Source organism: Phoxinus phoxinus, assembly GCF_949152265.1.
Source record: "Phoxinus phoxinus genome assembly, chromosome: 10".
NCBI classification, from domain to species: domain Eukaryota; kingdom Metazoa; phylum Chordata; class Actinopteri; order Cypriniformes; family Leuciscidae; genus Phoxinus; species Phoxinus phoxinus.
Genome location: NC_136885.1, coordinates 31,442,840 through 31,468,493, shown reverse-complemented (window position 1 = coordinate 31,468,493; position 25,654 = coordinate 31,442,840). Strand labels below are relative to the sequence as shown.

General features: G+C 37.5%; 4 protein-coding genes across 5 annotated transcripts in view; 2 read left to right on the top strand and 2 right to left on the bottom strand.

The window, feature by feature from the left end:
• The window catches only part of otud7b (OTU deubiquitinase 7B), a 31,361-nt gene extending 24,733 nt beyond the window's left edge, over positions 1 to 6,628 (bottom strand). The window contains exon 1 of one of the 2 annotated variants that reach the window (XM_079626687.1): positions 6,393 to 6,628. The gene's annotated coding sequence lies outside the window, so the exon portion shown is untranslated. The remainder of the gene's footprint in view (positions 1 to 6,392) is intronic. The other variant, XM_079626688.1, reaches the window with a different exon arrangement.
• Positions 6,629 to 7,449: 821 nt separating this feature from the next.
• Positions 7,450 to 11,227, bottom strand: rbm8a (RNA binding motif protein 8A). Its single transcript, XM_079624718.1, has 6 exons — positions 11,050 to 11,227; positions 10,521 to 10,580; positions 10,364 to 10,441; positions 9,926 to 10,062; positions 8,007 to 8,143; positions 7,450 to 7,849 (listed from the first exon to the last, which is right to left on the bottom strand). The coding sequence occupies exons 1-6, from the start codon at positions 11,147 to 11,149 to the stop codon at positions 7,804 to 7,806; spliced, it is 558 nt and encodes a 185-aa protein (XP_079480844.1). The 5' UTR covers positions 11,150 to 11,227; the 3' UTR covers positions 7,450 to 7,803.
• A 1,076-nt stretch (positions 11,228 to 12,303) lies between these two features.
• Positions 12,304 to 13,539, top strand: LOC307006002 (uncharacterized protein). The gene is made up of 4 exons (XM_079626589.1): positions 12,304 to 12,397; positions 12,519 to 12,588; positions 12,864 to 12,990; positions 13,095 to 13,539. Exons 2-4 carry the CDS (start codon positions 12,543 to 12,545, stop codon positions 13,312 to 13,314), a joined length of 393 nt encoding a protein of 130 aa, XP_079482715.1. The 5' UTR covers positions 12,304 to 12,397; positions 12,519 to 12,542; the 3' UTR covers positions 13,315 to 13,539.
• A 1,546-nt stretch (positions 13,540 to 15,085) lies between these two features.
• LOC307005019 (uncharacterized protein) lies at positions 15,086 to 17,496 on the top strand. Its single transcript, XM_079624740.1, has 4 exons — positions 15,086 to 15,426; positions 15,551 to 15,620; positions 16,040 to 16,166; positions 16,271 to 17,496. Exons 2-4 carry the CDS (start codon positions 15,575 to 15,577, stop codon positions 16,488 to 16,490), a joined length of 393 nt encoding a protein of 130 aa, XP_079480866.1. The 5' UTR covers positions 15,086 to 15,426; positions 15,551 to 15,574; the 3' UTR covers positions 16,491 to 17,496.
• The last annotated feature ends 8,158 nt before the right edge of the window (positions 17,497 to 25,654 follow it).

Below are 25,654 nucleotides of genomic sequence, written 5' to 3'. Positions count from 1 at the left end.
CTAAGACTACTGCTGTCTGCAAAATAAAGATAATATGATAATAATAAAAGATAGCGACAGTCGTGTTTTCATTGACCCTGGCGAACAATCCGCCAAAGTTTTAACAGTGCAGGCGAGTTTGCCAACCTAAACTAAACTATGTTTGGACAAGGAGTCATATTGTTCTGTGTACATGATTTGGGTTTCCCCTTTTCAATCCACATCTGACTGTCACAATTCTGTTTTTAAATTTCACAAACACACCTTATAAAACTGATCTGAGCAGGCGTTTAAAGTGCACAATCACGTCAGGCAGCTTCTGTCATTTGAAAAAAGTGCAATGCTCACTGTGCCATGGGAATCTAGCTGCGGCTCCTACAAAGGATGCTATTGTTGCTTAAACGATGAATTCAAGTGACTGTTGTTGTATTTAATCTGACAGTTATATAATCTACTTTAAGGTGGCAGGGTGTGGTTTGCGTTTTGATTTACACATTAAAGGCGTATTTAATGAGATTTGATCGAGTGCTGCTGCTTCCTTTCATCAAGCAAAAGAAGTATACCATGACCGCGAGTGAATTCAAAGAAACTTATCTGCACAAAACGTTTAAGCAAGTCAAGCTTAACTGCTTTGTTGTTCAAATAAAACACTTCAAACAAACCAATTAAAGGGACGACTTTTCACTAGGGTAAACAGCAAGAGTAATATTTCTTCTATAGCAAACAAATATATACTCAAGAAGGACATTTGGACCATTCAACAAACTACAGGCACCTAAAGTGTACACAGCAGCAGCTCAACGCGAATTATCCACAGCCTAAGGCAGCTATTGCTCATGTGAATACCCACGTGCTGCGAGCTCGACAGCCAGGCATCTTTGCTTCAATCCCTGTGATGTCATCCCAGGCGAAAGACTCCTCTTCAGCGTCTCTGGGATAGGATTACGGCTGCTCTGGATCAAGGCTGATGTTCAGCGCATGAGGAATGAGCCATGTGATCAACACACTTTAACACCAGACACTGGGCCCAGTGACAGCCCACTGACAGTAAACTGACGGTCACATTGTTTATTTGACTCGCTGGCCACTGTTTGGACTAGCGGTTGTGCTTTTTGTTTCACAGCATAATCTGTGGCGCTCTGAAGAATAGTGGTTTCTTAAAGAATGCCTTCGTATGAAGTTGACGCATATATAGGTCTGGGGCAGCGAGGTATGCTGCTAGCGGGACTCTCCAGAGGAATGAATCAAACCGTGGGCATTGGCTGTCATCAGAAACCGAGAGAACAGCAAGTTCCTAGAAACTCAGTGCTGTAGAAAAAAAGGACCTGCATTTTAAAGCTACAGCTTAACATAGGGCTGTAAACGATTAATCACGATTAATCGAATCCAAAATAAAAGTTTGTGTTTACATAATATATGTGTGTGTGTGTGTTGTGTATAATTATTTTGTATATATAAATACACACACATGCATGTATATATTTAAGAAAAATGTGTTATTTATATATAAAATAGTTAGATTTATATATAATATAAATCGTATAAAAATATATATGCAGTATATAAATGCAAATATTTCTCAAATGTATATGCATGTGTGTGTATTTATATAGGCTATACAAAATAATTATACACAACACACACACATATATTATCAGGGCTGCACAATATATCGAATTTATCGAAATATCGCACAAATGTATATATCGCAATATGCATATCACAACAGCTTGCAATAAATGGGGTCATGAACAAAAGACAAAATGTTTCTTAGCTTTAATAAGTATCAGGATATATTTAATTCATACAGTGAAAACTAAGCAATGTTTAATTTTATATTTTATGATTCAGTATCTTTTATTAAATAAACCTAGGATAACCTGAAACCCTGTGGTTTACACTAATGTTAAAATAACACTTCTTATGCTACAGTAAAACACTGATGTTCACTTTCTTGTCATAAAAAGAATGTGAAACATGTAGGTTATATCACTTTAAATATATTTTAAAGATAATAGTTTATTTTACACACTTTAAGCATTATCGTATCGCATATCGAATATCGCATTATTTAAGGAGTTATCGCATATCGCATTTTTACATTTACATTTAGTCATTTAGCAGACGCTTTTATCCAAAGCGACTTACAACTGAGGACTACAGCAAGCGAGTCATCGTGAAGAGGCAAAAATAACGCAAGAAGTGCTCAGAATACAAAGTTCTGACACTGCTCAGAGTAGCATAAGCCAAAAACAAGGGAGGGAGGGTTAAAGAGAGGTTTTTTTTTATTTATTTATTTATTTTTATGTCAAGTGCTCACGGAAGAGATGAGTTTTCAGTTGTCTTTTGAATGTGGTCAAGCAGCATTCTGGATCATTTGTAGAGGTTTTGTTGCACATGATGGAAGAACGGCCAGAAGAGCATTGCAGTAATCCAGCCTAGAGATAACCAAGGCCTGGGCGAGAAGTTGTGTTGCCTGCTCAGTTAGGAAGGGCCTGATCTTCCTGATGTTGTGCAGTGCAAACCTGCATGATCGAGCTGTCTTTGTGATGTGGTCTGTGAGGGTCAGATGCTCATCAAATGTTACTCCAAGGTTTCTGACCGACCTTGATGGGGTGATTAAAGTTGAATCTAGCTGGATAGTGAAGTCGTACTGTAGAGACGAATTGGCAGGGAGGACGAGAAGCTCAGTCTTTGCCAGGTTGAGCTGCAGGTGATGTTCCTTCATCCATGCCGAGATGTCCGCCAGGCAGCTTGAGATACGTGCAGCTACTGTGGGATCATCAGGTTGAAATGAGAGGTAGAGCTGGGTGTCATCAGCATAGCAATGGTAAGAGAAGCCATGTGCCTGTATGATGGGTCCCAGTGATGTGGTGTAAATGGAGAAGAGGAGCGGTCCAAGAACTGAACCCTGAGGAACCCCTGTAGTCAGTTGATGTGCTTTGGATACCTCGCCACTCCATGCGACCCTGAAGGACCTACCTGTGAGATATGACTCAAGCCAGTGGAGAGGAGTTCCTGTGATGCCCAGTGATGAGAGGGTGGACAGGAGGATCTGATGATTCACAGTGTCGAAGGCAGCAGACAGATCCAGGAGAATGAGAACTGATGATTTGGAGGCAGCTTTTGCGATCCGCAGGGCTTCTGTGACTGACAGCAATGCAGTCTCGGTTGAATGCCCTTTCTTGAAGCCAGATTGTTTTTTTTGGCATTTTTTTGTGTGGTTTTTTTTTGGCATTTTTCTTCAATATCGCACAGCCCTATATATTATGTAAACACAAACTTTTATTTTGGATTTGTTACAGCCCTAGCTTAACATCACGAAACAAGTTAGAGACAAGGCTCTCTGACTAGACGATGTTAGCAGTCAGTCACTCAGCAAACACTTCCAGTACCCCTGGATCAACCAGCAAGACCCAAGTGCTTTGCTCAAAGGCACAATGCTGCACAAGCAAAAACATATTTTCTCTATATGTATACAGTTAAAAGTCTAAAGATGAGGGTCTCATATCAATCTAATAAGGTGTCTGTTTGTTGGGGCAGATGATTGGGAGCATTTTGGCTCAGTGGATATACCACTGTAAGTGATATGTAAGGTCTCTGGCTCTCATTCACCTGCTGTTCTCAAACCCACTGGTGGTGAGGGGACACCACTTAAATCTTCATAATTAACTAGTAGCACCTGCAGGTTCTTACCTGACACCCAGCTCACAATTAGCTCTCAAAAATAAATAAGTGAAAAAAGGAACAAGCACAGAATATAAGCACCGGTTATCAGATGTCTGAAGTTACATACGTCAATAATCAGGTACCACTATTACTTTTAAACAGTGACAATAAAACATTCTTATAATAAACATGCACACTGCTGCAAACTGGCCCAACCCAAATAATGATTATTGAACAATTCCTGACTCCTCATCGATGAAATATGCTGACCACTTTAAACGTGCTTATCCGCATAACTTTTTAAGCATGTTTTCAGCATTAACGCTCTCTCTAAACTGTTAAGACAATTCAAGTTCCCAACAACCAATAATAACGTCATAGAGGCAGAACTATGTAGACTAAGAAATAATGGAGCACAGACCTCCAAAGCACACTCTTGTTCTTCAATTTCAGGTGTGCTGTAAATAGATTATGACTCAAGAGGAAAAAGCTCTAAGATCATGTAACTTTCAACCCGTTTACTGCTAAACTACACATAAAACAAAACACTTTTCCTGGTATTTAAGGAGGCCTTTGAGGTACTGTGTAAACTGTAAGCCTGGTAAAACAATGATGGATGTAAACTCAGGAGGAGCAACACACAATCATGATATTAGTCTGAACATGGTCACTCTGAATTAAAATAAGAGCCTAAACTTATTTTACAGACAATTACAGGTTAGCAGAAAAACAGGACAGTTAAAGTGTAAAGGCTTTAGACATAAACCAAAAAGTCTAGGACAATGAAATACAGCCATTCAGTTTAACCTGTCTTGGGGTGTGACATACTAAACTCAATCTAAAAATTACACCAAAAAGCATTTTTTTAAGTTGTATTATATGTATTGTTGTGCATGCAGCTTTCATGACATATTAATCTAACCACTGCATAGAATATTTCTACTTTTAAAAATGTATTTGTAATATCACATGGACTACTGAAATGTACTAGTCATATGAAAAACATACCGGTACTCTCCCTTATATAAATAAATGTTTAAAAATCATGCTGAAAAAGAGTTAATGTTGAATGTCAATCTTGCAAGTACAAAAAAATCTAAAATCATAATGAGGCTGAAGAGTGGGTCTGTTTGAACTACGAAGGCTTAGCTACGATTATTTTCAAGGTCCACACAAGAGAAAAAAAAACAACCCTGATCAGTCTTAAACCCCAAGACTTTGTTTGCATGTCCTACTTTCATGTCTAGGGGTGGCTGCCTTCACTAAACAACAAGCTGACAAAAGAGCTTGTAAATACAGAGCTGAATAATTCAGAGCTGAGTGTAACCGTACCCACACATTGTAGGGATTCGAACCATGGCAGCAAGTGCCCACAGCTTTCATTTTAAGCGGGGTTCGGTAATGACTGCGCCACACAGTCTGATGTCTGTCAAATTCCACCAGAAGGAGGAAAGATGGAATAAGTAGGACAGTTGTGGAAAAAGTAGATTATTAACTTAATAACTTAACCACTGAAAAATGTTTGCACCCGAGCTGTAAAACTGCACACATGCATGAAGCAGTTTAGCCAACTCTCGTTTCTCGAAACAGTAGGCTAACGTTACCAGTTTTTGTACTTTAAATTGATACATGAAGTTTTTGATGTCCTTTGATTGTGATTGTGGAAACAGATGTGCTGCCATTTATTCTCAATCGGACAGACATCACTGTTGGTTTAAACACTCAAGCAAAGTTTGCTTATATTTTGAATATTTTATTAGTCAATTGCATCACATTTGATGTTTTTTATCAGTCAATTGCTTGACATGTCATGACATGGCAGTGCCCATGTGAGGGCAATAAGTTCCATGTCGAATAAACATGATTTTCTAGATGACTGGAGTTAAATTAAATATAAATATGTTCACGTTTATGATCTTCATCTTATTATAATCTTGACGATAACAAGTGAGGATGCAGATCAGGTCAGCACACTCTACGAACCAGAATTGGACACACATTGTACTATATAATAAGCTACAGTCTATAAAACAACTGGCAATCAAATATTATGCACAGGTCTGTACATAAACATAGCCTAACGTTATATGACAACCAAATACCTGTAAGTTACAGCATGAAGGGTCACTGGGATGAAAGGAGTGTCCACAGTCATTGGCTGCCAGATAATAGCTTCTTCTTCACTAATCTATAACACATTTTCAGTTCTTACTAATATAAACCTTTAAAACTACACAATTTGTCCTCCAGTCCTTTCAGACTGTCATTGCTTGGCCAGTTAATGTTAGTTAGCTGCTCGGCTAGCGGACAGTGCAGTGAGTGTCTCTCAAAGTTGCTGAGGCACAAAATTACGTTAGCCCAGAAACTGAGGAACAAGTCTTGTTATACACAATTAAAAGCACTTAATAAGACTTGTACTGAACTTTTAGAGTTTGTGCCTGTTAGTTAATCTAGTTTCAGCAGTTAAAGAAGGGTCACCCGTTCGCTCTCCGTCCCCTCAGAGTGTCCAGCCTAAAACATGACCTAACGGCCAACTTTCCCTTATTAACACTCTACTTTCACACAGTTTTTACACAGAAAACATCTATTTTGATGTCAAACTGCGGATATGGCGGAAATAACGGACACTTTCCTTTCATCAACAACACTCAAACGCTGAGGAAAAATGACCCGGTTCCGTTACAAAACGCTCGTGAGGGTTTTTCAGGCTCGCGGAGCTAAAGCTAATGCAGTTGCGCGCTTACCATGAGCGGCCTCGCGGAATTTCTCTCTCATTTCCTCCCACTCTGGGCTTCTCGATCGCAGAAAATCCGTTCCTTAGGAGGTAATGTGTTGTTCAGCTTTGTGTAAATGTCAAAAATACCTCTTGCTTGTTGTCTTAAAAAGACTTGACGACTAAGTACATTCTTACTCCCACAACAACAACAATGTCAACCAAGGCGCTACAAATCCGCCCATCTAAGGAAACTCAACTGACCGCTTGGGCCAATCAGAGACAGAGTTGAATTTGACGGGCACAGACGTGAGCCAATAGCGATTGGAATTTCCTATTAAGCTCCGCCTGTGGGCAGAAAAGGGCAAATGTGAAAAGAGAGTGGGAGCTCAGTATTCCACGCTGGTTGGTCAACCACATAGTACATGATGGGCATCGGTTCGGGGAGCCTATTAAAGTAAATCGGACCTGTGACAAAGCAATAAGCAACAACTTTATTTAAGGGTGACCGGCTTAGTCATGACGTCATTTGCTGATGCTGGAAAAATGGCATCAGCAGCATGTTGTCTGGTTATTTCCACATGTTCATCCAGCATGACCTCATAAGTCATAAGTTAACCAATCATTTCTGTAGAAACCGGCAAGTGGTTAAAAATGCAAATTTTGTTGACAATTGCCTTATGGTAATAAAATATGGTTATTCAAAACTTGGTAAAAATGTATCTAATGTTTTTATAATGTGTGACTAACAATACAAATAAAAAAAGTAATATTTGTCTATTTAATAAAAAAAAGTCAAAGTACAGTGAGAGCAAACAAATGAAAATATTTAATAAATTGTAATTTGACCCACATTAAAGACAATACCAAATTTGAATATATCGGCAGGGTTAAAAAAAAAAACTCAAAAGCAACTACGGTACTCAAGGACATACATTTACACACAAAATTTGGCATAGAGTAATGCCAGTTAGTTTTTTGAATTTATACTATTTTAGTAATGCATTTATTTGTGCAAGCAAGTAATATAATGTAAAAACTGTAATTGTAAAAACCCAAATTGTCTCAAACAACGCAGGAAACAAAGATTTTAATCCAAATTAATTTATTGGAAGTATACAAATCACTACGCATAACAGATTTCAATGAGGAAACAACATGTCAATCTACATACATTTTAAAGTGTACAGCCACTTTTTACAAACAAAAAAAAAAGCTATGAAAATACCAACAGCTTTAACATGTATGCTTCAGTAACGTCTGTCATTCTTCAACTAAAGACCTGCAGACAGTTGCCGAATAACTAACAATTAAGACAAAACCCGCCTCCTTCAAAAACACTAAAATCCTTATTTAAAGAAATACAAACACTCCAATCTGTCTTGAAAAGTATAATGCCACAATGGCTGGAAAACAGACAATTGAGTTTAATATGGGAAAAATCAACGTCTCCGTCTGTCAGGGCTCCTGCTGCGCCGCCTTCCACCCCTAGAGGAAAGCACATTGGTCCATTAGTCATGTTATATGTCAACCGGTATCATTAAATGCTATAGAAGACAAACTACACTACAAATTAAGATAGTTTGAGCGAGTGAAACAGTCAGAGTACATAAATCCAGTGTAACAGCATAAGATACCGACTCACCTCCTCTTGCTCTTAGGGGGTCCCCTTACAAAGCCCCAGTCAACGCTGATTGGCTGCCCCATAAGATCTTGTCCATTCAGCCCTTCCATCGCAGCCTGGGCTTCTTTGTAAGTCTCGTACTCCACCAGTGCATAGCCCTATAAAAAAACAAGACAAGCCTCATTATTTGCCAAGATAATTTTTTAAACATGAAGCCCTCAAAGGGATGATTCTCCATTGGTTGCCTGGTTCCACAACTGTCTTTCACTTTCTTTGTCTTGAAACAGGCCAAACTAAACATTGTGCATTAACATGTATCAGGTTGACCTGAGGAACATTTTCAAGCTAAAAAAACAGGGCCAAATGTGAGGATCCACCAATATGGGTTTCTCAATTGCAGACAGATACACATTTAACACACTTTATGAATAAAAAAAAAAATGCAACAGGGTCAAAATCACACAAAATAAAACTGCATATTGAGCATCTTGTGATCAAAAACAGCTACACAGAGCACAACTGAAAAGACCAGGACACCACAGCTGATATTTGTTTTAAAAGTATTAACATAATACACCATATTAGATGACTGATAGCTGATGCATTGACTGTTTCACATATAAACAAAATAAAAATTAAACTGTGCAGATGGAATTCACTTTTGTTTATCAAGTCCTTGAGCAGACAAACTATTGAAGATGCACATCGCTAGTCACATGTAAAGTAGTAGCCAGACCTTAAGACTGATGGCAGAAAATGTCTAGACTATTGCAGCTTTCATTGACCAAGGACCGCCCAAGAGGACATCTGAACAACATGCAAGGCAACCAAATAAACCACTCAACTCATATGGATTAGTTTTACGATCTCTTTACGAACTTTCTGAAGCGTCAAAGTGGTAGTTGCGTAGCTGTCAATGGAGGGACAGAAAGCTCTCAGATTTCTTTAAAAAGATCTTAATTTCTGTTCCTTAGATGAACAAAAGTCTTACGGGTTAGGAACGACATGAGAGTGAGTAATAATGACAGAATTTTAATTTTAGAGTGAACTATTCCTTTAAGCACAAGAAAGCAGCACGATCATATAAAGTGTCAAAATATGGTCATCAATTTGAGACAAAAAGAATCAGATTCTGTGTCCTGTTTGAAACACTGCCATCTGGTGGACGAAATCAAAAACACTTAGGTGAATCCCTCTTGTTCAACAATTTATTTCCTGGGGTAAATAAATAGAAATAAAAACTATTTCAGAGCAAACACAAAGAAAAAAGCCTTCCTGAGCCAATAAAACCAATCCAAAACTGACTTCACCACAAAAGCCTGTACCATAAAGGTGTTTAAAATTGAACTGAGGGAATACTTTGATTCTTTAAAACTTCTGAAGAACTCCAGTGATAGCATTTACTCTTTATGTGAAGATGTCTCAAAATATTTGTCATTATAACTTGCAAAGCTTCCATGTAACTTTATTTTGAAATATATGAAGACTGAGGACAATATACTGTATGTATGTGAACAACTTTGACATGCCTTATTGACTGAAGTGCCTTTGCTTAATTTATTCTAATTTTATTTTATTTGTATTTATTTTCTTTATCGATTTTGTTCTAGTTAATTGTGTTAACTATGTTCTTCACATACGTCTCCCAACGAGAGATTTTGTATATTGTGTTTTGTAAAAAATGTGTTCTATAATAAATAAAAAAAAAAAAATAAAATAAATAAAAAAAAAAAAGCCTGTACCTATCAACATATCGATTTTGTATACATCAATTTAGATATGATCTCACTCAGTCTCATTCATATATATATATACACATACAAACACACACTCAAGCAGTCATTCATAAGTTAAAGATAAAGTGAAAAACAAATAAAATAAAAACCCTTTACACACATTTGCATATATTTTTCTGAACCACAAAAAAAAATAATACTAACCTTAAGGTAACCAGTTCTTCTGTCCAAATTTAAATGCAAGTTCTTGATTTCTCCAAACTCAGCAAACTTATCGTGGACATCCTCTTCCGTGGCCTCCTCATGTACACCAGTCACAAACAGAATCCATCCTTCAACAGCTAAAGTAACATAAAAACACATTAAAAATGGTGCAAAATATACAAGCGGTAAAAGTTCTTACAGCTGCAACCAAGATAAGGACAAAACATTTTGTCAACTGCGGTTAAACCAGCTTTTCCTGGACACATGCGACCTCATGATAGAAATTCTAATGCATTTTTTATACAGTCCAATATGTTGAAAGAAGAATATACAGGCATGGATTTGTCAGATGCAACATTAACATCAAATATACTCTGATATTCTGTAATTTGCAAAATACACTTGCATGTAATTTACAGTTCTGTGAGCGCCACTTACATCTCTGTGGACCAGGCTCATCTCCATCCTGTTCTACGGTGTCATAGTCCTCTCTGACTCGGGATCTCGCTCCTTCCTCTGTGAAATAAAGCACCAAACATCATTAGCATGATTAATTAAGATGCAAACACACAGGAATAGAGATGAGGTGACTTACCTGATCCAAACCCACGACCCTTCCTCTTCTTGGCCTTCTCTTTTAACTTGTGAATGCTCTCTGTAAGGTGAACAAAAAGAAAAAGAATGACTCTTACAATGCATTCAAAAATAATAACAACGGCGTGGAAATTTTTGAAGATAACTACATAAACATTATGAACGAAATAATATAAACTAATGGAAGATTGCCATGCATACTGTCTTTTTAACATCACAAACGCTCTGATGAATCTATACATCTGAGCTTGTATTCTTAACGACAATAAAATGCCTTATTGGCAATGATAAACATGAAAACAAGTAAAACGTATAACAACTAAAACCAAGGCAACAAAATTAAGTAGAATCAGTACAGCGCGCGATTCGTTTGAATTAGCCAACTATTAGCACGCGTGCTAATCTGACTAGGCCCGTCGGACGTAAACACGGGTATTACACACATTCAGCACTAATAAACAGGTGATTTTTTTATCATTTAAAAAAATACAAATGTGAATTGACTATTTGAATATAAATAACCACTGTACCATCACCATCCTCATCCATAGGAAAGTCTTCACCCCCCGCTTCATGAAGATCCAGTACGTCCGCCATGATGCCTGCTTGTGTGCGCGAGAGTGCGAGCATGCGCAGAATACTCACTGCGACACACGTCTTGTTCGTCTTCTTTGCGTCACATGCTGTTCGACTACTTCGCCATCTGTTGGTTTGGAGGACGTCGAACCGTCTCTGAACTTTAATTACAGACGAGGCTGAAGCCTGGTCCCAGGAGTTTTAACTGAAAGTGCACTGACTGACATATCTTAAAATATGCACACTACACCAGTAATGTTTTTTTTTTTTCTGAGGCACATTTGTAATGTCCTAGCTAAGGCACTACTTAAATATCCTAATTTAACAAAGGGCTAATCCTCATGGCTTAATCTAAACTCTGTCTGTAACAGGCCTACACAACCCAATATAAATAAAGAATAAAATATATAGGCCAGGAATTAAACCATCAAAATAAAGTACATAAACAATTAACATACTTTTTACAGCACACAAAAAAAAAACATGACGTTTTGGTGTCGTCTTTATTTAGTGTGTCTCTATTATTGTCACTTTTTATTTCGCCAAAATTATAAAAACATTAATTAAATTTAATTAAAAATGTCATGATCCTTATTTATAGCCTACTTTAACACATCTTAAACAATCCTGATGACAACGAACTGGTAAAGTATTAATTAAGTCCTGAAATTACTATAAATCTAGTTCAAACAATGCCCACTTCAAAATGATCTGTTCTTCTTCAAGTATAAAGTTCAGTGCTTGTTTCTAACGTTGGACTCCAATAGTCATTTTATATGACAAAGGGGGACAAGATAACCAAGAATACCTGACCGTAGATATATTCCCCACTCCACAGTCTTAGATAAACCCAATCAGTTTGTGATAGAATAACAGCTGAGCTGGTCTCTGTTGACGTGTAAGTCAAAGAATAAGAGGAAAATACTATAGCTCAGAAGGTTTTCGGATAAAATCCACCCAAAAAAAATCCAAAAAGACACCAGGTAATATTCATTCACATGGGTTTGGGGCATTTGACTGAAAAAGAAAGACAATCCATACCGACAGTGATATGCAGACTCTCATGTAAAAGTGATTATGTGATTTGAAACACCACAAAAATGCATCATTTGAGCACAAAGAGTAAAAGAGATTACTGTTGAACTTTGATTCGATCACTTCAGTGTCAGGTAAAGCCTAAAGGTTCAGTGTATGTAGATGATTTCATCAGCACTGGTCACCCTTTGAACTTGTCCTGGGACTATAAAAACCCACGGCTCATTGGAGAAAACACCATCTGGTCTAAGAACCCCTGGACGTAAGGTAAGATTACATCTACATTATACTGGTCATGTCGAGCTCTGCTGTTGATTCTTAATTTCGGTTGAAATTTAAGAGAAGTCTGACTAAAATCTGAAATGAATCATTATCTCTTTCTGTTCAGGCAACTCTCACCCAACCTGCAACCATGAAATTCTCCCTCATCGCCGTTCTTCTTGTTGCTCTGGCCATTGGTGAGACTTTAAATCATGTTAACTTGTGATGCTCTCATGTTGTATTTTGTGTATGTAATATGGTAACTCAGTTAGTCTAGGGGTTAAATAGACAAACTATATCAGTGTGTGTGTGATGGATATTTTATCTTTACTCTCTAAAGTACTTAACATAACAAAGTGTCCTGTAGAAACGTACAGTAAAAGCCTCCTTTCACCTGATTTAGCTTGAGCACTTGAGAGTAATGCCATTCAAGATGTAAGTGTGTATTGATCAATCTGTGTTGATGTTCCAGGCTCTGAGTCAGTATCTCTGGTCAAGAGAGACGTTGCTGCTGAGCTGGACACGATCGCCAAGTATTTCCAGGACCTCGTGGACAATCTGAAGAACGTCGAGGGCCCTGAGCTGGCCAGCAAGGCCAAGTAAGTCCATCTTCATAATCTCAACTGTGGATTTAAATGATCAACAGAATTACGATCCAGTTGAACTTCTGTTATTAATGAATTCTCTTTGGTTTGTGTCGCAGCGCTTACCTCGAGCAGAGCAGAGCCCAGTTCCAGCCCATGGTTGAGAAGCTCCAGGAGCAGCTGAAGCCCCTCTCCAGCAACATCGAAGACCACATCAAGCCTCTGGCCGCCTCCGTCCAGGCTCAGGTCGCCCCGCTGGCCGGCATGGTCCAGACTCACGTTGAAGACGTCCTCAAGTTTGTGGCTGAGAAGACCAAAGCCATCCTGCCGCCCCAGTAAACCCACATCACCATTGCCGTTTTCTCCCATTTTGGTCTCTTTGTGTATATTTAAAATAATAAAAGGGATTTAAAAGTCACAATGCTCTATCTCCTTCCATTTTCTCAGAAAAAATGTGTTTTTTCAGTGCACATCTCACATGTATTAAATTAAGTAGCCATTTTGTTTTTTTAGGGCTTCCCTAAAATGCAGGGAATGCTGTCTTCATGTATGCTGGCGTGTTTGAAATAATAAAAACAATTAAAAAGTGACCACTCTGTGCTGGCTGGTTATTCAAATGTCTCACATTAAATGTAACACTTTTTGGCCTGTTGGACGATAAAGCTGCTAAAAAAACATATGGTCTTTGCAATGGTGGACCATAAGGACTTCTTTTGATTTGTCCAGTATAAACAATCATCCAGGGGCGCATAAACCGAGACTAGTCTTAATTTAGCCATCATATTATTATTTTTCTTTAAGACTGTTCATAACTTTTTAAAGTCAGTTATATATATATATTTAAAAAAAAGTATTGGTCTAATTTAATACCAAAAAGTAAGAAGGCTCACCCCAACGAACTGCTATTGGTCAGTTTTTAAAGGGATAGTTCACAAAAAAAAATGAAAATTCTGTCATTAATTACTCACCCTTATGTCGTTCCAACCCTGTAAGACTTTCATTCATCTTCAGAACAAAGATCTTTTTGATTAAATCTGAGATATTTCTGTCCCTATAGCTACACAACTACCTTACGCTTCAAAAGGTTTATAAAGAGATCGTAAAACTAATCGATATGAAGCTCAAACGTTCTGCGTAACACAAGAATGAATCTCATTGGTTGATGAATGTTTATATGTGAATAAAACCCCAAATTAAACCTGTTCATCATATAAAGCGATTGAGTCTCTTCAGAAAATTGGGACTAAACTGCTCAATTCACATGCATTATTTTTCACAATCTCTTTATGAAAGTTTTGAGTAATAGTTGTCAATGGAGGGACAGAAATCTCTCAGATTTCATCAAAAAGATCTTCATTTGTGTTCTGAAGATGAACGAAAGTCTTACAGGTTTGGAACGACATAAGGGTGAGTAATTAATGACAGGATTTTCATTTTTGGGTGACCTTAAGTTACACCTTAACATAATGGCCTTGTTTATGCAGCTGGATTCAGAACACCATAGCAACTGCATAGCAACACTCTAAAATCCCTCAGAACACCATTGTAAGAATGGGTGTGTTCCTGACTCTAAATTATGATTAAGAACAGGTTTTTTCAGTTTATATTTTAGAGCATAGTCAAATAATTTTATTAAATCAAAAAGCATTTATTTTTTGGCTAATATAAAAAACAGAAAAGGCAATTACATACTATCCAATTCTAATACACCTATTGCAAATAATTTTATAGAAAACAAATGTTATTTAGATTTTTCCCATTTTAAGTTAGCGTCACTAAACTTTTGTTCTTATATTCCAATGTCAAATGACAAAGATTAAAAGAAACAGCATTACATAGAAATAATTAAAGGTTTGCCAGTGTCACTAAAGGTCTGCCTTCATCCTAATTTTACTGCATTAAAATATTTTATAAAGGCAAGATCAGACTCAAAACAGTAACGAGCCAGTTTCACAATAAAATAAATTAAAAACCCAGAGGTACAAGTATTTAAGTCAGAGCTGATGAACATATATAGTTGACAATTTTTTTTTTGATATAACACACATTCACATCATCCCACTGTCACTGAGTTCACCACACAAGCAAGTTGGGGTATACATTTATTTAAATCAAATTCCAAAACAGTATTTTCAGTGGTTGCACAGACAAAAACATTGATTACTTTATTTCAGTCTATAAATAAGCCCTGAACTATTTCTGCATGTACAGAAGCGCTGCACTGATCGCGTTATCAGACGACTGAAACTCTACAAAAATGCACTAATTAAGCACAAACACAGATTACTGTTGAACTTTGATTCGATCACTTCAGAGTCAGGTAAAGCCTAAAGGTTCAGTGTATAGATGATTTCATCAGCACTGGTCACCCTTTGAACTTGTCCTGGGACTATAAAAACCCACGGCTCATTGGAGAACACACCATCTGGTCTAAGAACCCCTGGACGTAAGGTAAGATTACATCTACATTATACTGGTCATGTCGAGCTCTGCTGTTGATTCTTCATTTCTGTTGAAATTTAAGAGGAGAAGTCTGACTAAAAACTGAAATGAATCATTATCTCTTTCTGTTCAGGCAACTCTCACCCAACCTGCAACCATGAAATTCTCCCTCATCGCCGTTCTTGTTGTTGCTCTGGCCATTGGTGAGACTTTAAATCATGTTAACTTGTGATGCTCTCAAGATATGTTGTATTTTGTGTATGCAATATGGCAACTCCGTGAATCTACACCCTTAAAAATAAAGGATCTTCATGGTTCCATAAAGAACATTTAAAATCCATGAAACTTAGTGTGAAATGTTCTTCACACTAAGAGAAAATGGTTATTTTGAGAATTATTCACAGAAAGGTTCTTTGAGGAACCCAAAATGGTCCTTCTATTGCATCACTGCGAGTAAAAAAACCTTTTTGAACCTTTATTTTTACGAATGTAGGGGTTAAATAGACAATGTGTGTGGTGGATATTTTATCTTTACTCTCTAAAGTACTTAAAGTTTCCCGTTGAGGGTAATGCCATTCAGATGCAAGTGTGTATTGATCAACCATCTCTGTTGATGTTCCAGGCTCTGAGTCAGTATCTCTGGTCAAGAGAGACGTTGCTGCTGAGCTGGACACGATCGCCAAGTATTTCCAGGACCTCGTGGACAATCTGAAGAACGTCGAGGGCCCTGAGCTGGCCAGCAAGGCCAAGTAAGTCCATCTTCATAATCTCAACTGTGGATTTAAATGATCAACAGAATTACGATCCAGTTGAACTTCTGTTATTAATGAATTCTCTTTGGTTTGTGTCGCAGCGCTTACCTCGAGCAGAGCAGAGCCCAGTTCCAGCCCATGGTTGAGAAGCTCCAGGAGCAGCTGAAGCCCCTCTCCAGCAACATCGAAGACCACATCAAGCCTCTGGCCGCCTCCGTCCAGGCTCAGGTCGCCCCGCTGGCCGGCATGGTCCAGACTCACGTTGAAGACGTCCTCAAGTTTGTGGCTGAGAAGACCAAAGCCATCCTGCCGCCCCAGTAAACCCACAGAATCACCATTGCCGTTTTCTCCCATTTTGGTCTCTTTGTGTATATTTAAAGTAATAAAAGGGATTTAAAAGTCACTATGCTTTGTATCTCCTCCTTCCATTTTCTCACAAACTGTGTGTTTTTTCCGTGCACATCTCACATGTATTAAATCAAGTAGCCATTTTGTTTTTAGGGCTTCCCTAAAATGAGGAAAATCATCCAAAAATTTTCCTGACATGTTAAAGTTGACAAATCAAGGTTGTGAGAGAAAATATTTCAAATGGTTTTAAAATAAAAATGTGGTGTTGTGTTGTAGCAGATTTAAACAAAAAACATAAGGATGAAGATTGTGTTTCATTTTCCTGTTATTTTAAACGTGTTTATAAATATCTTAAAAAAGCAAAGACACAGCCTTATAACTAGGCACATTCTTACAATATGTATATGTATTTTTTAAATATTTAATATTGATGTATGCATTGAGGACAGGTGTTTTTGGATGAGTGACCACGTCATACAATTTATTTTAAAAAAGAAGAAAAAAAAGAAATGGTACATTCATTTTGGTTTTGTAACAATTTGTTTTAAAGTAGAAATGTTGCTATTTAGCCTTCTTACAAATTTATTGTCACTTTCATTTATCTATTCTAGTTGAATTTCACATTCACATCCAATGTCAAGACGTGAGAAATAATGACAACAATACAATAAGGTTATAAAAACATTTCAGAGAAGCTCAGGTTTGCCATTTCTCTCTAACCAGTTCTTTTCTTGATTTTACCAGAACAATATTTGATGGCAGGAAACAGAAAAAATAAGAAAATAAAATGACAGAAACACTAAATCAGCTATCCAACATAAAACTTAATGCACATTCACAGACATGTGAATAACCACACAATGAAATCTAGGTACATTTATTTCCAAATGAATATCTTCAGTTCATGTCAGTCATTGGTTTGGCAGCAGAGGGCAGTGTAAATAAATAAACTCTGGTTATTTTCTGTGTGCATTGAAGACATTCATCGTAGAGCTGTGAGGTAGACTATGACTTGTTGTCTTCTTAGATAAAAACAACAAAATCACTAGTCTTCCACACTGCAAAAGACTTCATCAAAACTACTCAGACGTGCTCAAAACTCAGATGACGAACCACATTAGAAGCTGGTTTTATCGCCAAAAAAGGCATTAAATAATATCAACAAAAAGAGGCATGCATTAGTGCATTAGAGATAGAGCATTAGAGCTTACGAAACATGATTCTTGAAAGAAATTCATGTTCAAACTCTCCATTCGTGATTTTATTTGCACCTTTTTTCTGTCATTGTAAGACTCGGCCTGCAGTCACTATCCCATCTCAGCACAAATCAATGGTTTTTATACATCTGTCAGGATTTTAAAGGGATAGTTTACCCAAAAAAATAATGTTGTCATTACTTACCCTCAAGTTGTTTCAAACCTGTATGAGTTTCTTTCTTCTGTTGAACACAAAAGAAGATATTTTAAAGAATGTCGGTAACCAGACAGTTGACGGTATCATTGACTTCCATAGTAGGAAAAATAATACTATGGAAGTCAATGGGTGCTGTCAACTGTCTAGTTACTGACATTCTTTAAAATATCTTCTTTTGTGTTCAAGGGTGAGTAAACGATGACAAAATTTTCATTTTTTGGGTGAACTATCCCTTTAACTCATTTTGAAGCAAGAATTTGGCCACTGTCAGCTCACACCAGTCCCATGTAATATTCTGTCAGAAGGTCACACAGGCGTGAGGGACACACTGTTAGTCTGCGCTGACCTTCTCCTTGTACAGCGAGATAAATAAACTACAGCGAGCTTTTCATGCCCGCATGTCAGCCTTCATAAAGCACATTTTTGTATCAGCATCTCTCTTTGAAATTCAATGTCAAATGCCAATTGCCAGAGTCCTATGACAATGCTGAATAAAGCAAATGAGTTTATTTTTTAACATTACAAGTAAAATGTGATGTTCAGTGTCTCAAATTGTAGTTATATCCTTATAAAAAAAAAGGTTCAATGGGTTCTATATAGAATCCTAGGCTTCTTGGCTCAATTTTAAAGAACACTTTATGCCAAAAAGGTTCTAAATGGCTTAAATGATTGCGAAATACTTTAATGTTTAACAGGTTATTTCATTTTTTTTTTGTGATAAAGTATATTTACAAGCTGCTTAATTCATAAAAGGTAATTTTAAATGATAAAAAAAAATGAATCAAAACTAATTCCATAAAATGATCCCATGAACCGCCTGACAGAAGGTTCTACACTATAGAACATTTTCTTCTAACAGTGTAGTAAAAAAATATTGTATTTTTCTCCAAATTGATAAAAAACTTACCAGAATGATGTATAAGGACATTCATGTCAATTCCTGACGGATGATAGCTTGATATTAAAATCAGTGATAGACTCTGGAAAACTCCACCTTAAGTTGGTCCGTATGTTCTGAAATACACATGTCCTTAATGGCTGGTGTCCTAAAAGGATGCATCAAAACCGGATGAATTAAAATGTAAAATTGATCTCAAACAAAGCGTACATTCTGCAAGTCACCATTCTCACATCACAACAACATGACTTGAAATAAAACATTTGGTACTCACCACGAACAGCCATTGTGTGTCTCTCAAAAGAATCAGTTTATAGACGAAAGGGCTTGCCTTTGATGACAAAAGAAAGAAAAATAGGAAAAGAAAAAAGAAGAAGCCGAAAAATAAGCCTCCCGCTGATAATTGGAGTCTCGGCGGCACTTGAAAATAAAACAGAGGCCAGATGAACGGAGTACTGATACAAACTCCAAGGTGCTTTAGCTGAAAATTGGGGAACAAAACTACATGTTTGCTTTGGAAAGACTGTAGGACCAAGGGTCCAGAATCTGAGGTTCCTGAGGAGTCTCATCTCTTCAAACGCGAAGGGCCCCGGGCGCAAGGCAAGCTCTGCGTCTCTGGTCAGCGGTGGATACACTAATGGCTAGGTTTTGCAGACATGGGTTATGTTTTTTACTCAAAGCTGACAGACGGACAGCCCCCCCCTGCACACAGGTGCTATTCAAGGATATTGTGTAAAAATGACGTCAGCGAAATTTTACTTGACAATCTTTTCAGCGTAAAAGTCCCGCCCTCTGTTACCAGTGTATATAAGTTCATATAGGCTAGCGTGCTCATTAAAGAGCTTTTCTCAATGCACATTCTGTGCATTTGAACTGAATTATTGTTTTTTTGAATCATTATTTATGCATGCATATGTTTTTGACATGCCTGAACATCAAGTGCATTTTAGTGAAATAGCGAGTAATGAAAGCGCACAGATGAATCTGTAGACAGACAATGCAGTGCATGCAGCGCTTTGCCTCAGCAACAATGAAGCGCTGGCCTTGGTGATAGTTGCTAGGCGATGGAGGAGATACAATGGCCTCCTTAGAAACCAAAGGCTGTTTTTTTGGCTAAAAGGAGCAATGCCACACAAATTAAACTTGATGTACTATACTGAACTCAATAGTGGTGTGTAGATCATCTTCAGTGTGTTTTAGTGAAACTCTTTAGTTCGGTGGTTTTAGTGCAATTTTAGGTGATCTTGCAATCGCATAATAATATTTAAACCTGCAATTGTTTTGAATTTTTACTCATAGTCATGTAAATAAATGTAACTTTCAACTATTGAACATGCATAAACCAGGTTTTTTTTTGTTATTATACCAATGTACTTTAACTACTTAAATCTGCTGAAATCTACTTAAATATAATACAAGTGGTAAATATGATTAATGTAAGAGTAATGTTTAATAAATACAGTATGACTCATATCTACTTAAATACAAATTTTCCTCATAGTTATAAAGTAATCGATTTAATAATGTCGTAGTTTAGCATACAGTATAACAGGATTTTATATAATTTCTGTACCATTTTATATAGTCTACAGTGCTTTCGAATACATGTAGAGCAAAATTAGATACAGGTTAGAATCAGATCACCGAGGCCATTTCCTATTGAATCATTTTTTTTTTTTGAACCAAAGTTATTCAACTTAACTTATGCTGTAAAGCCATGCAATTTTCTAAGGCAAACGCTTAGCAATTAGATGACCATTCTTTCATTAAGTTGAGGTCAGCCCATTAACGGTGGCAAAAAAAAAAGAAAAGCATAACGCAAGTTTGACGCACCCCAGTGAGTTTTAGACAGGTCTTCACAATGGGACCTGCAGCAAAATGTAAATTACACTAAATTGCTCTAATACACATCCAGTGGTCCTGAGAAGCACAGTGGGTCTTTTATGCACATGACTGATGGGTTCAGCTACAAAGTGGAGGAGAATTAGAGAACAGACTTGAAAACAGTAGAGAGTGAGCGGCTGAGCGAGAGCATGGCAGTGAAGGATTGTTCTTTTGTACTGACAGCGGAGGCAGGTGCACTTTGAGAGACGCCGAGAAATTACGCGGTATATCCAAGATTAAAAAGGACTATTAAAATAATTGTATTTTTCTGGAGGGGCTTTTCCTGGAGGGGCTTTCCTTCTTAATTAGGAAATTAAAATTAGACTGCATTATTAAAGCTGGCCACACCCTTTTCATTAAAATGTTTTTCACATCATTTAGAAAAGAGCACCATGAGATTGTAAGCATAGATATGTATACATGTGCCTCATTAGTGGCTGTTTCTATGGGCTGCTATACGTGAACCGTCGGCCATATTGGACCCGGAACCGGTCTAAGCTGGTCCGTGAACAGTTGAGAGCAAATTGACTAAGTGTCTGCAACCGAAGTTATACACATGAATATCTGCATTAGACTTCAGATGATGATTTTGCTAAACTAACACAATTCAACAAGATGAAGGCATAGCTAACACAACATTAAAAAGTTACAAGTTAAAAGCCTACATAATATAAAAACATATTTCACTCTTGAAAGGTTATCCCATTTCTTCGAGAATTAAAATTTCAGCAGTTTTTACCACCACAGGCTGCGCAATGTTGTGGCATCTTGATCTTGGTGACGACAGCATCTGAAATGTTGACTGTTCCAAGATGGCGGACGTGTTTGGAGCGTTAGAACGTGGCATCTACAGATGTGTTCATGCCAAACTGTTAATACCGTTACGTAATTACAACTTGTAAGATAGGAATTTTCTGAGAGCTCCTACTTGTACACTGTGACCGCTGCAGATTAATTTAGGTGTTGATAGTGTTGCCATATAATGCATAATTCCACTTTTGCTAGTTTAACGCCGGGAAAATGGTCGCATACAGCTTTCAGTCAAATGGTCTAATTAATGTATAATGTATATAATCTGCACACATTTGTGTGCCATTTTTATTCATTCATTCCCTTGTTTTAGTTCAATTGTGGCCACATCCTTTTCATTTATTCCCTTATTTTAATTTAGTTAAATCGTGGTTATGGACTAAAATGAGAAAAAAAATGAATAAGGTGTGAGAATGAACTGTTAATTCGTGGCCACACAATCTTGTCTCGTTTCCCCCCCACCGCCTATCATGTATGGAGCTGCGTAAGTTTTAAGTTCAAAATCCTTAAATTCAAATTGCAATTCGGCATCCTGTTGGTTTCCTCAATTTAAATTCATTACAATTCAGGAAGTGAAATGCAATTTAAATGGCCATATCCTGCACAACCCTGGTAACCACACTGACAAAGTAACATGATATTACCATATTTTTTTTTCATAAGGCATGTTTTAGTACAGGAAAAACACTTAAAAGCCCATACGCAATGATATTACATGCATAATTCAATAACAGACAAGAAAACATTGAAAGCTTACAGCTAGCCTATGTGATTTCACCGTGGCTACACAACACAACAAAATGTCTTGTTTTTTGACAAACCAGTTTTATAATATTTTCTCTGATTAGAACATACGGTATATATAATCAATAAGTGCAACATATAATGGCCACATGTACAGTCTTCCTATTGTATAAATCTGCTCTAATATTAGGTACTGAACTCACACACGGTTGTTTGGAAAGACATATTTGATGGCTGCGCAATGCTTCTCCATTAATGTACCTGCTGTTCCAATGCAGCAATTTCATTTTCATTTTCCCCAGCAGCCAGTTGAGGAAATGGTGAAGCTCCAGTCCACTCAACGCCCCCCACCCGCCCCCGTCAGCGCCACAGACGGCCCAAACCAGAAGTGTTCCACTCCGTTAAGGCTCTTAATGTAAATTCCATTTCAGTGGCTATTATCCCTTCTTATTTTCCAGAGCTTTCCGTTAGTACTACATGCATCTGGCCCCGTGGCACTCGCAGAAGCGGCCGTCATCCAGCAGCACCCACCCCGGGGAGTCCTGCAAACTGCTTATTCAACAACTGCTCGCCATAAAGATGCCTAATGACATTTTAGAGGCAAAAAGGCCTGTGTGGTTTTTAATTCATATTTAATGGTCGTTCAGGCTAAATAGGTCCACTGCCCTAAATGAGGACTCTCTCTCTCTCTCTCTCTCTCTCTCTCTCTCTCTCTTTTATTATTAAGGTTTACATATAAAATTAAATTAAATCTTATTGAGCAAGGATGCATTTAATTGATCAAAAGTGACAGTAAAACATTTATAATGTTACAAAAGATTAAATATATGCTGTTCTTTTGAACTAAAATATTTCTAAAACTAAAGTGTTTATTGAGCAGCAAATCAGTATTAGAATGATTTCTGAAGGATCATGTGACACTAAAGTAATGACACTGAAAATTCAGCTTTACGTCACAGGAATAAATTGCATTTTAAAATATATTACAATAGAAAACAGTCATTAAAGTTATTACAATTTATTACACCATTATATGTTTGGTCTAAAACGCAACTGCTCTCATGTTTTGCCGCAGGACAGAGTACATTTTCTGTCATCTTTGCGGGAATGCAATATAAAGAGTGTACAAAATAACATATCTTTCGCCACAGTGTGAAAGTGAATAGCACAGAACAAATGCTGCGTGCCACATCCTTCGCGGGCTGCATTCGAAGGCCGATTGAGTCACCGCGGCGCGGCGCAGGGTGTCCCAATTCGAAGGCTCCTGCAAATACGGCCTCCAAATGCGTCCTTCATTTCCTGTTAAATACAACAGACGGATCCTTCGCGGCCTCGCCTACCCCAGAATTCATTGTGCACCGGTGACAACAGGATTTCTTGAGAGAAAATACTTTTAAACGTAAGTATTAGGTGACGATATTAACCCACAATAAGATATTTAACTTACTCAAATATCTAATGATACAAATGTAAAAATAACAACTTTAAAACCTTTCTGAGATGTGATTATATATAATTTATAGGGGTGTAACGATACCCTCATGTCACGATTCGATACATATCATGATATTATATTATTGTGATACTCCAATGCTTGCACTATGTCGCTGACTAGATGTAGGCCACTTTTTACAGGTAACATAAGACATTTGGCATTATCAGGACCCACAAATATTACCCCATTGCATTACTATACATTATATTCAACATTAGTTTAATATACTGAGTACACTCTAAAAAATGCTGGGTTGTTTTAACCCAATTTTGGGTCAAATATGGACAAACCCAAACGTTGGATTAAAAATGCAATTAAAAAATTTAACCCAACGGCTGGGTTTGTCCATATTTGACCCAAACTTGGGTTAAAACAACCCAGCATTTTTTAGAGAGTACTGACACTAAAACTCAAACAGTCATTTTCATTTTGGGTGAACAATACACAATACATATATTGTCACTATCCACAATACATATTGTTGCATTTTTGTATTGTGATTTTGCAGGACAAAAACGAAAAAGATGCGTTTTCAAACGGAAACATATTTGTGTGGACAAAGCCTGAGATGAATGGGAATGCCTATCTTTCTCAAGGTCCTATAGACCTATGCACAATGGAACAGGCATAACATGATGACAAATGTGTATTAGGAAGATCAATTTTATGTTGACATTAAAATAAATATTTGAAGTTTACACAGCAAATCATATAAAATCAGTTCAGGTCTAGAAATAATTAGTACAGTTGTGCAAGAAGCACAAAGAGCTTCAATCAAAACATGATCATAATAAAACAGCGATGCCTCCTCCCTCTCTCTCTCTCTCTCTCTCTCTCTCTAGACAGAGCTGAGGCGCTGCAAGTAAATAAATCTATCAGGGCAAGGAGCTCGAATATCAAGTTACCACTCCTTACAATCAAGAGCCTTTTCATGCCACCCATGAGGGCCATTCTTGTAATGCTAGCACACGAGAGGCCCACAAATCATCTCTCTCTCTCTCTCTCACACACACACACACACACACACACACACACACACACACACACACACACACACACACACACACACACACACACACACACACACACACACACACACACACGCACGCACGCACGCACGCACGCACGCACGCACGCACGCACGCACGCACGCACGCACGCACCCCTCATACATTCCCTTTCAATACCTCCCTGTTGCATCTAATCCTTCTTTCTTTGCATACGCAGACATCTTGTTTGTTTGGCTGTGAATAGCGGAGTACTGGAAGAGAGACTGGACAGACTGTGATTGATATCTGCTAGAATCTGGTTTGGGCTCATGTAGCCACTACACAAACATGCTGCGAGTACATCTGAACGATGAGACTATCTCTAGCCATGATCAATGTCAGGCTTGGCCGCTATCGATCTGTCCCTGTTGGCACAGCCGCGCTCTGACCGGGAGCGGAAAATCTGCTTACAAGGGTCAGTGGTGTGTTTAGACAGACAATTGAAGAGGTCAGTAGCACTAGTAAACACAGTAACATAGATGAGCTGGAAATGTGTGGCGTGTGCTGTGCGCAATGCTCATTTAAAGAGATAATATAATAAATATAAGTCATATATATATATATATGCGCTACTGATGAAAATGGGTCTGCATTATTTTTTTAAAGAAGTCTCTGCATTTATTTGATCAAAAATAAAGTAAAAACGCTGACATTTTATTACAATCCAAGAAAGCTTGAATATATTTTTAAATGTAGGCTAATTTTATTCCTGTGATCAAAGCTTAATCTTCAGCATCATTACTCCAGTCTTCAGTGTCACATGATCCTTCAGAAATCATTCTGATATGCGGATTTGTTGCTCAAGAAACATTTCTTATTATCAATGTTGAAAATAGTTGTGCTG

Bases quoted from the DNA above. Each gene is read 5' to 3' on its own strand.
- rbm8a (XM_079624718.1), bottom strand. From the start codon at position 11,149: ATGCTCGCACTCTCGCGCACACAAGCAGGCATCATGGCGGACGTACTG. The intron at 10,581-11,049 runs GTACAGTGGTTA...TTCACCTTACAG, and splicing joins TATGGATGAGGATGGTGATG to AGAGCATTCACAAGTTAAAA. The intron at 10,442-10,520 runs GTAAGTCACCTC...TTTATTTCACAG, and splicing joins GGGTCGTGGGTTTGGATCAG to AGGAAGGAGCGAGATCCCGA.
- LOC307005019 (XM_079624740.1), top strand. From the start codon at position 15,575: ATGAAATTCTCCCTCATCGCCGTTCTTGTTGTTGCTCTGGCCATTG. The intron at 15,621-16,039 runs GTGAGACTTTAA...TTGATGTTCCAG, and splicing joins TGTTGTTGCTCTGGCCATTG to GCTCTGAGTCAGTATCTCTG. The intron at 16,167-16,270 runs GTAAGTCCATCT...TTTGTGTCGCAG, and splicing joins GAGCTGGCCAGCAAGGCCAA to CGCTTACCTCGAGCAGAGCA.
- LOC307006002 (XM_079626589.1), top strand. From the start codon at position 12,543: ATGAAATTCTCCCTCATCGCCGTTCTTCTTGTTGCTCTGGCCATTG. The intron at 12,589-12,863 runs GTGAGACTTTAA...TTGATGTTCCAG, and splicing joins TCTTGTTGCTCTGGCCATTG to GCTCTGAGTCAGTATCTCTG. The intron at 12,991-13,094 runs GTAAGTCCATCT...TTTGTGTCGCAG, and splicing joins GAGCTGGCCAGCAAGGCCAA to CGCTTACCTCGAGCAGAGCA.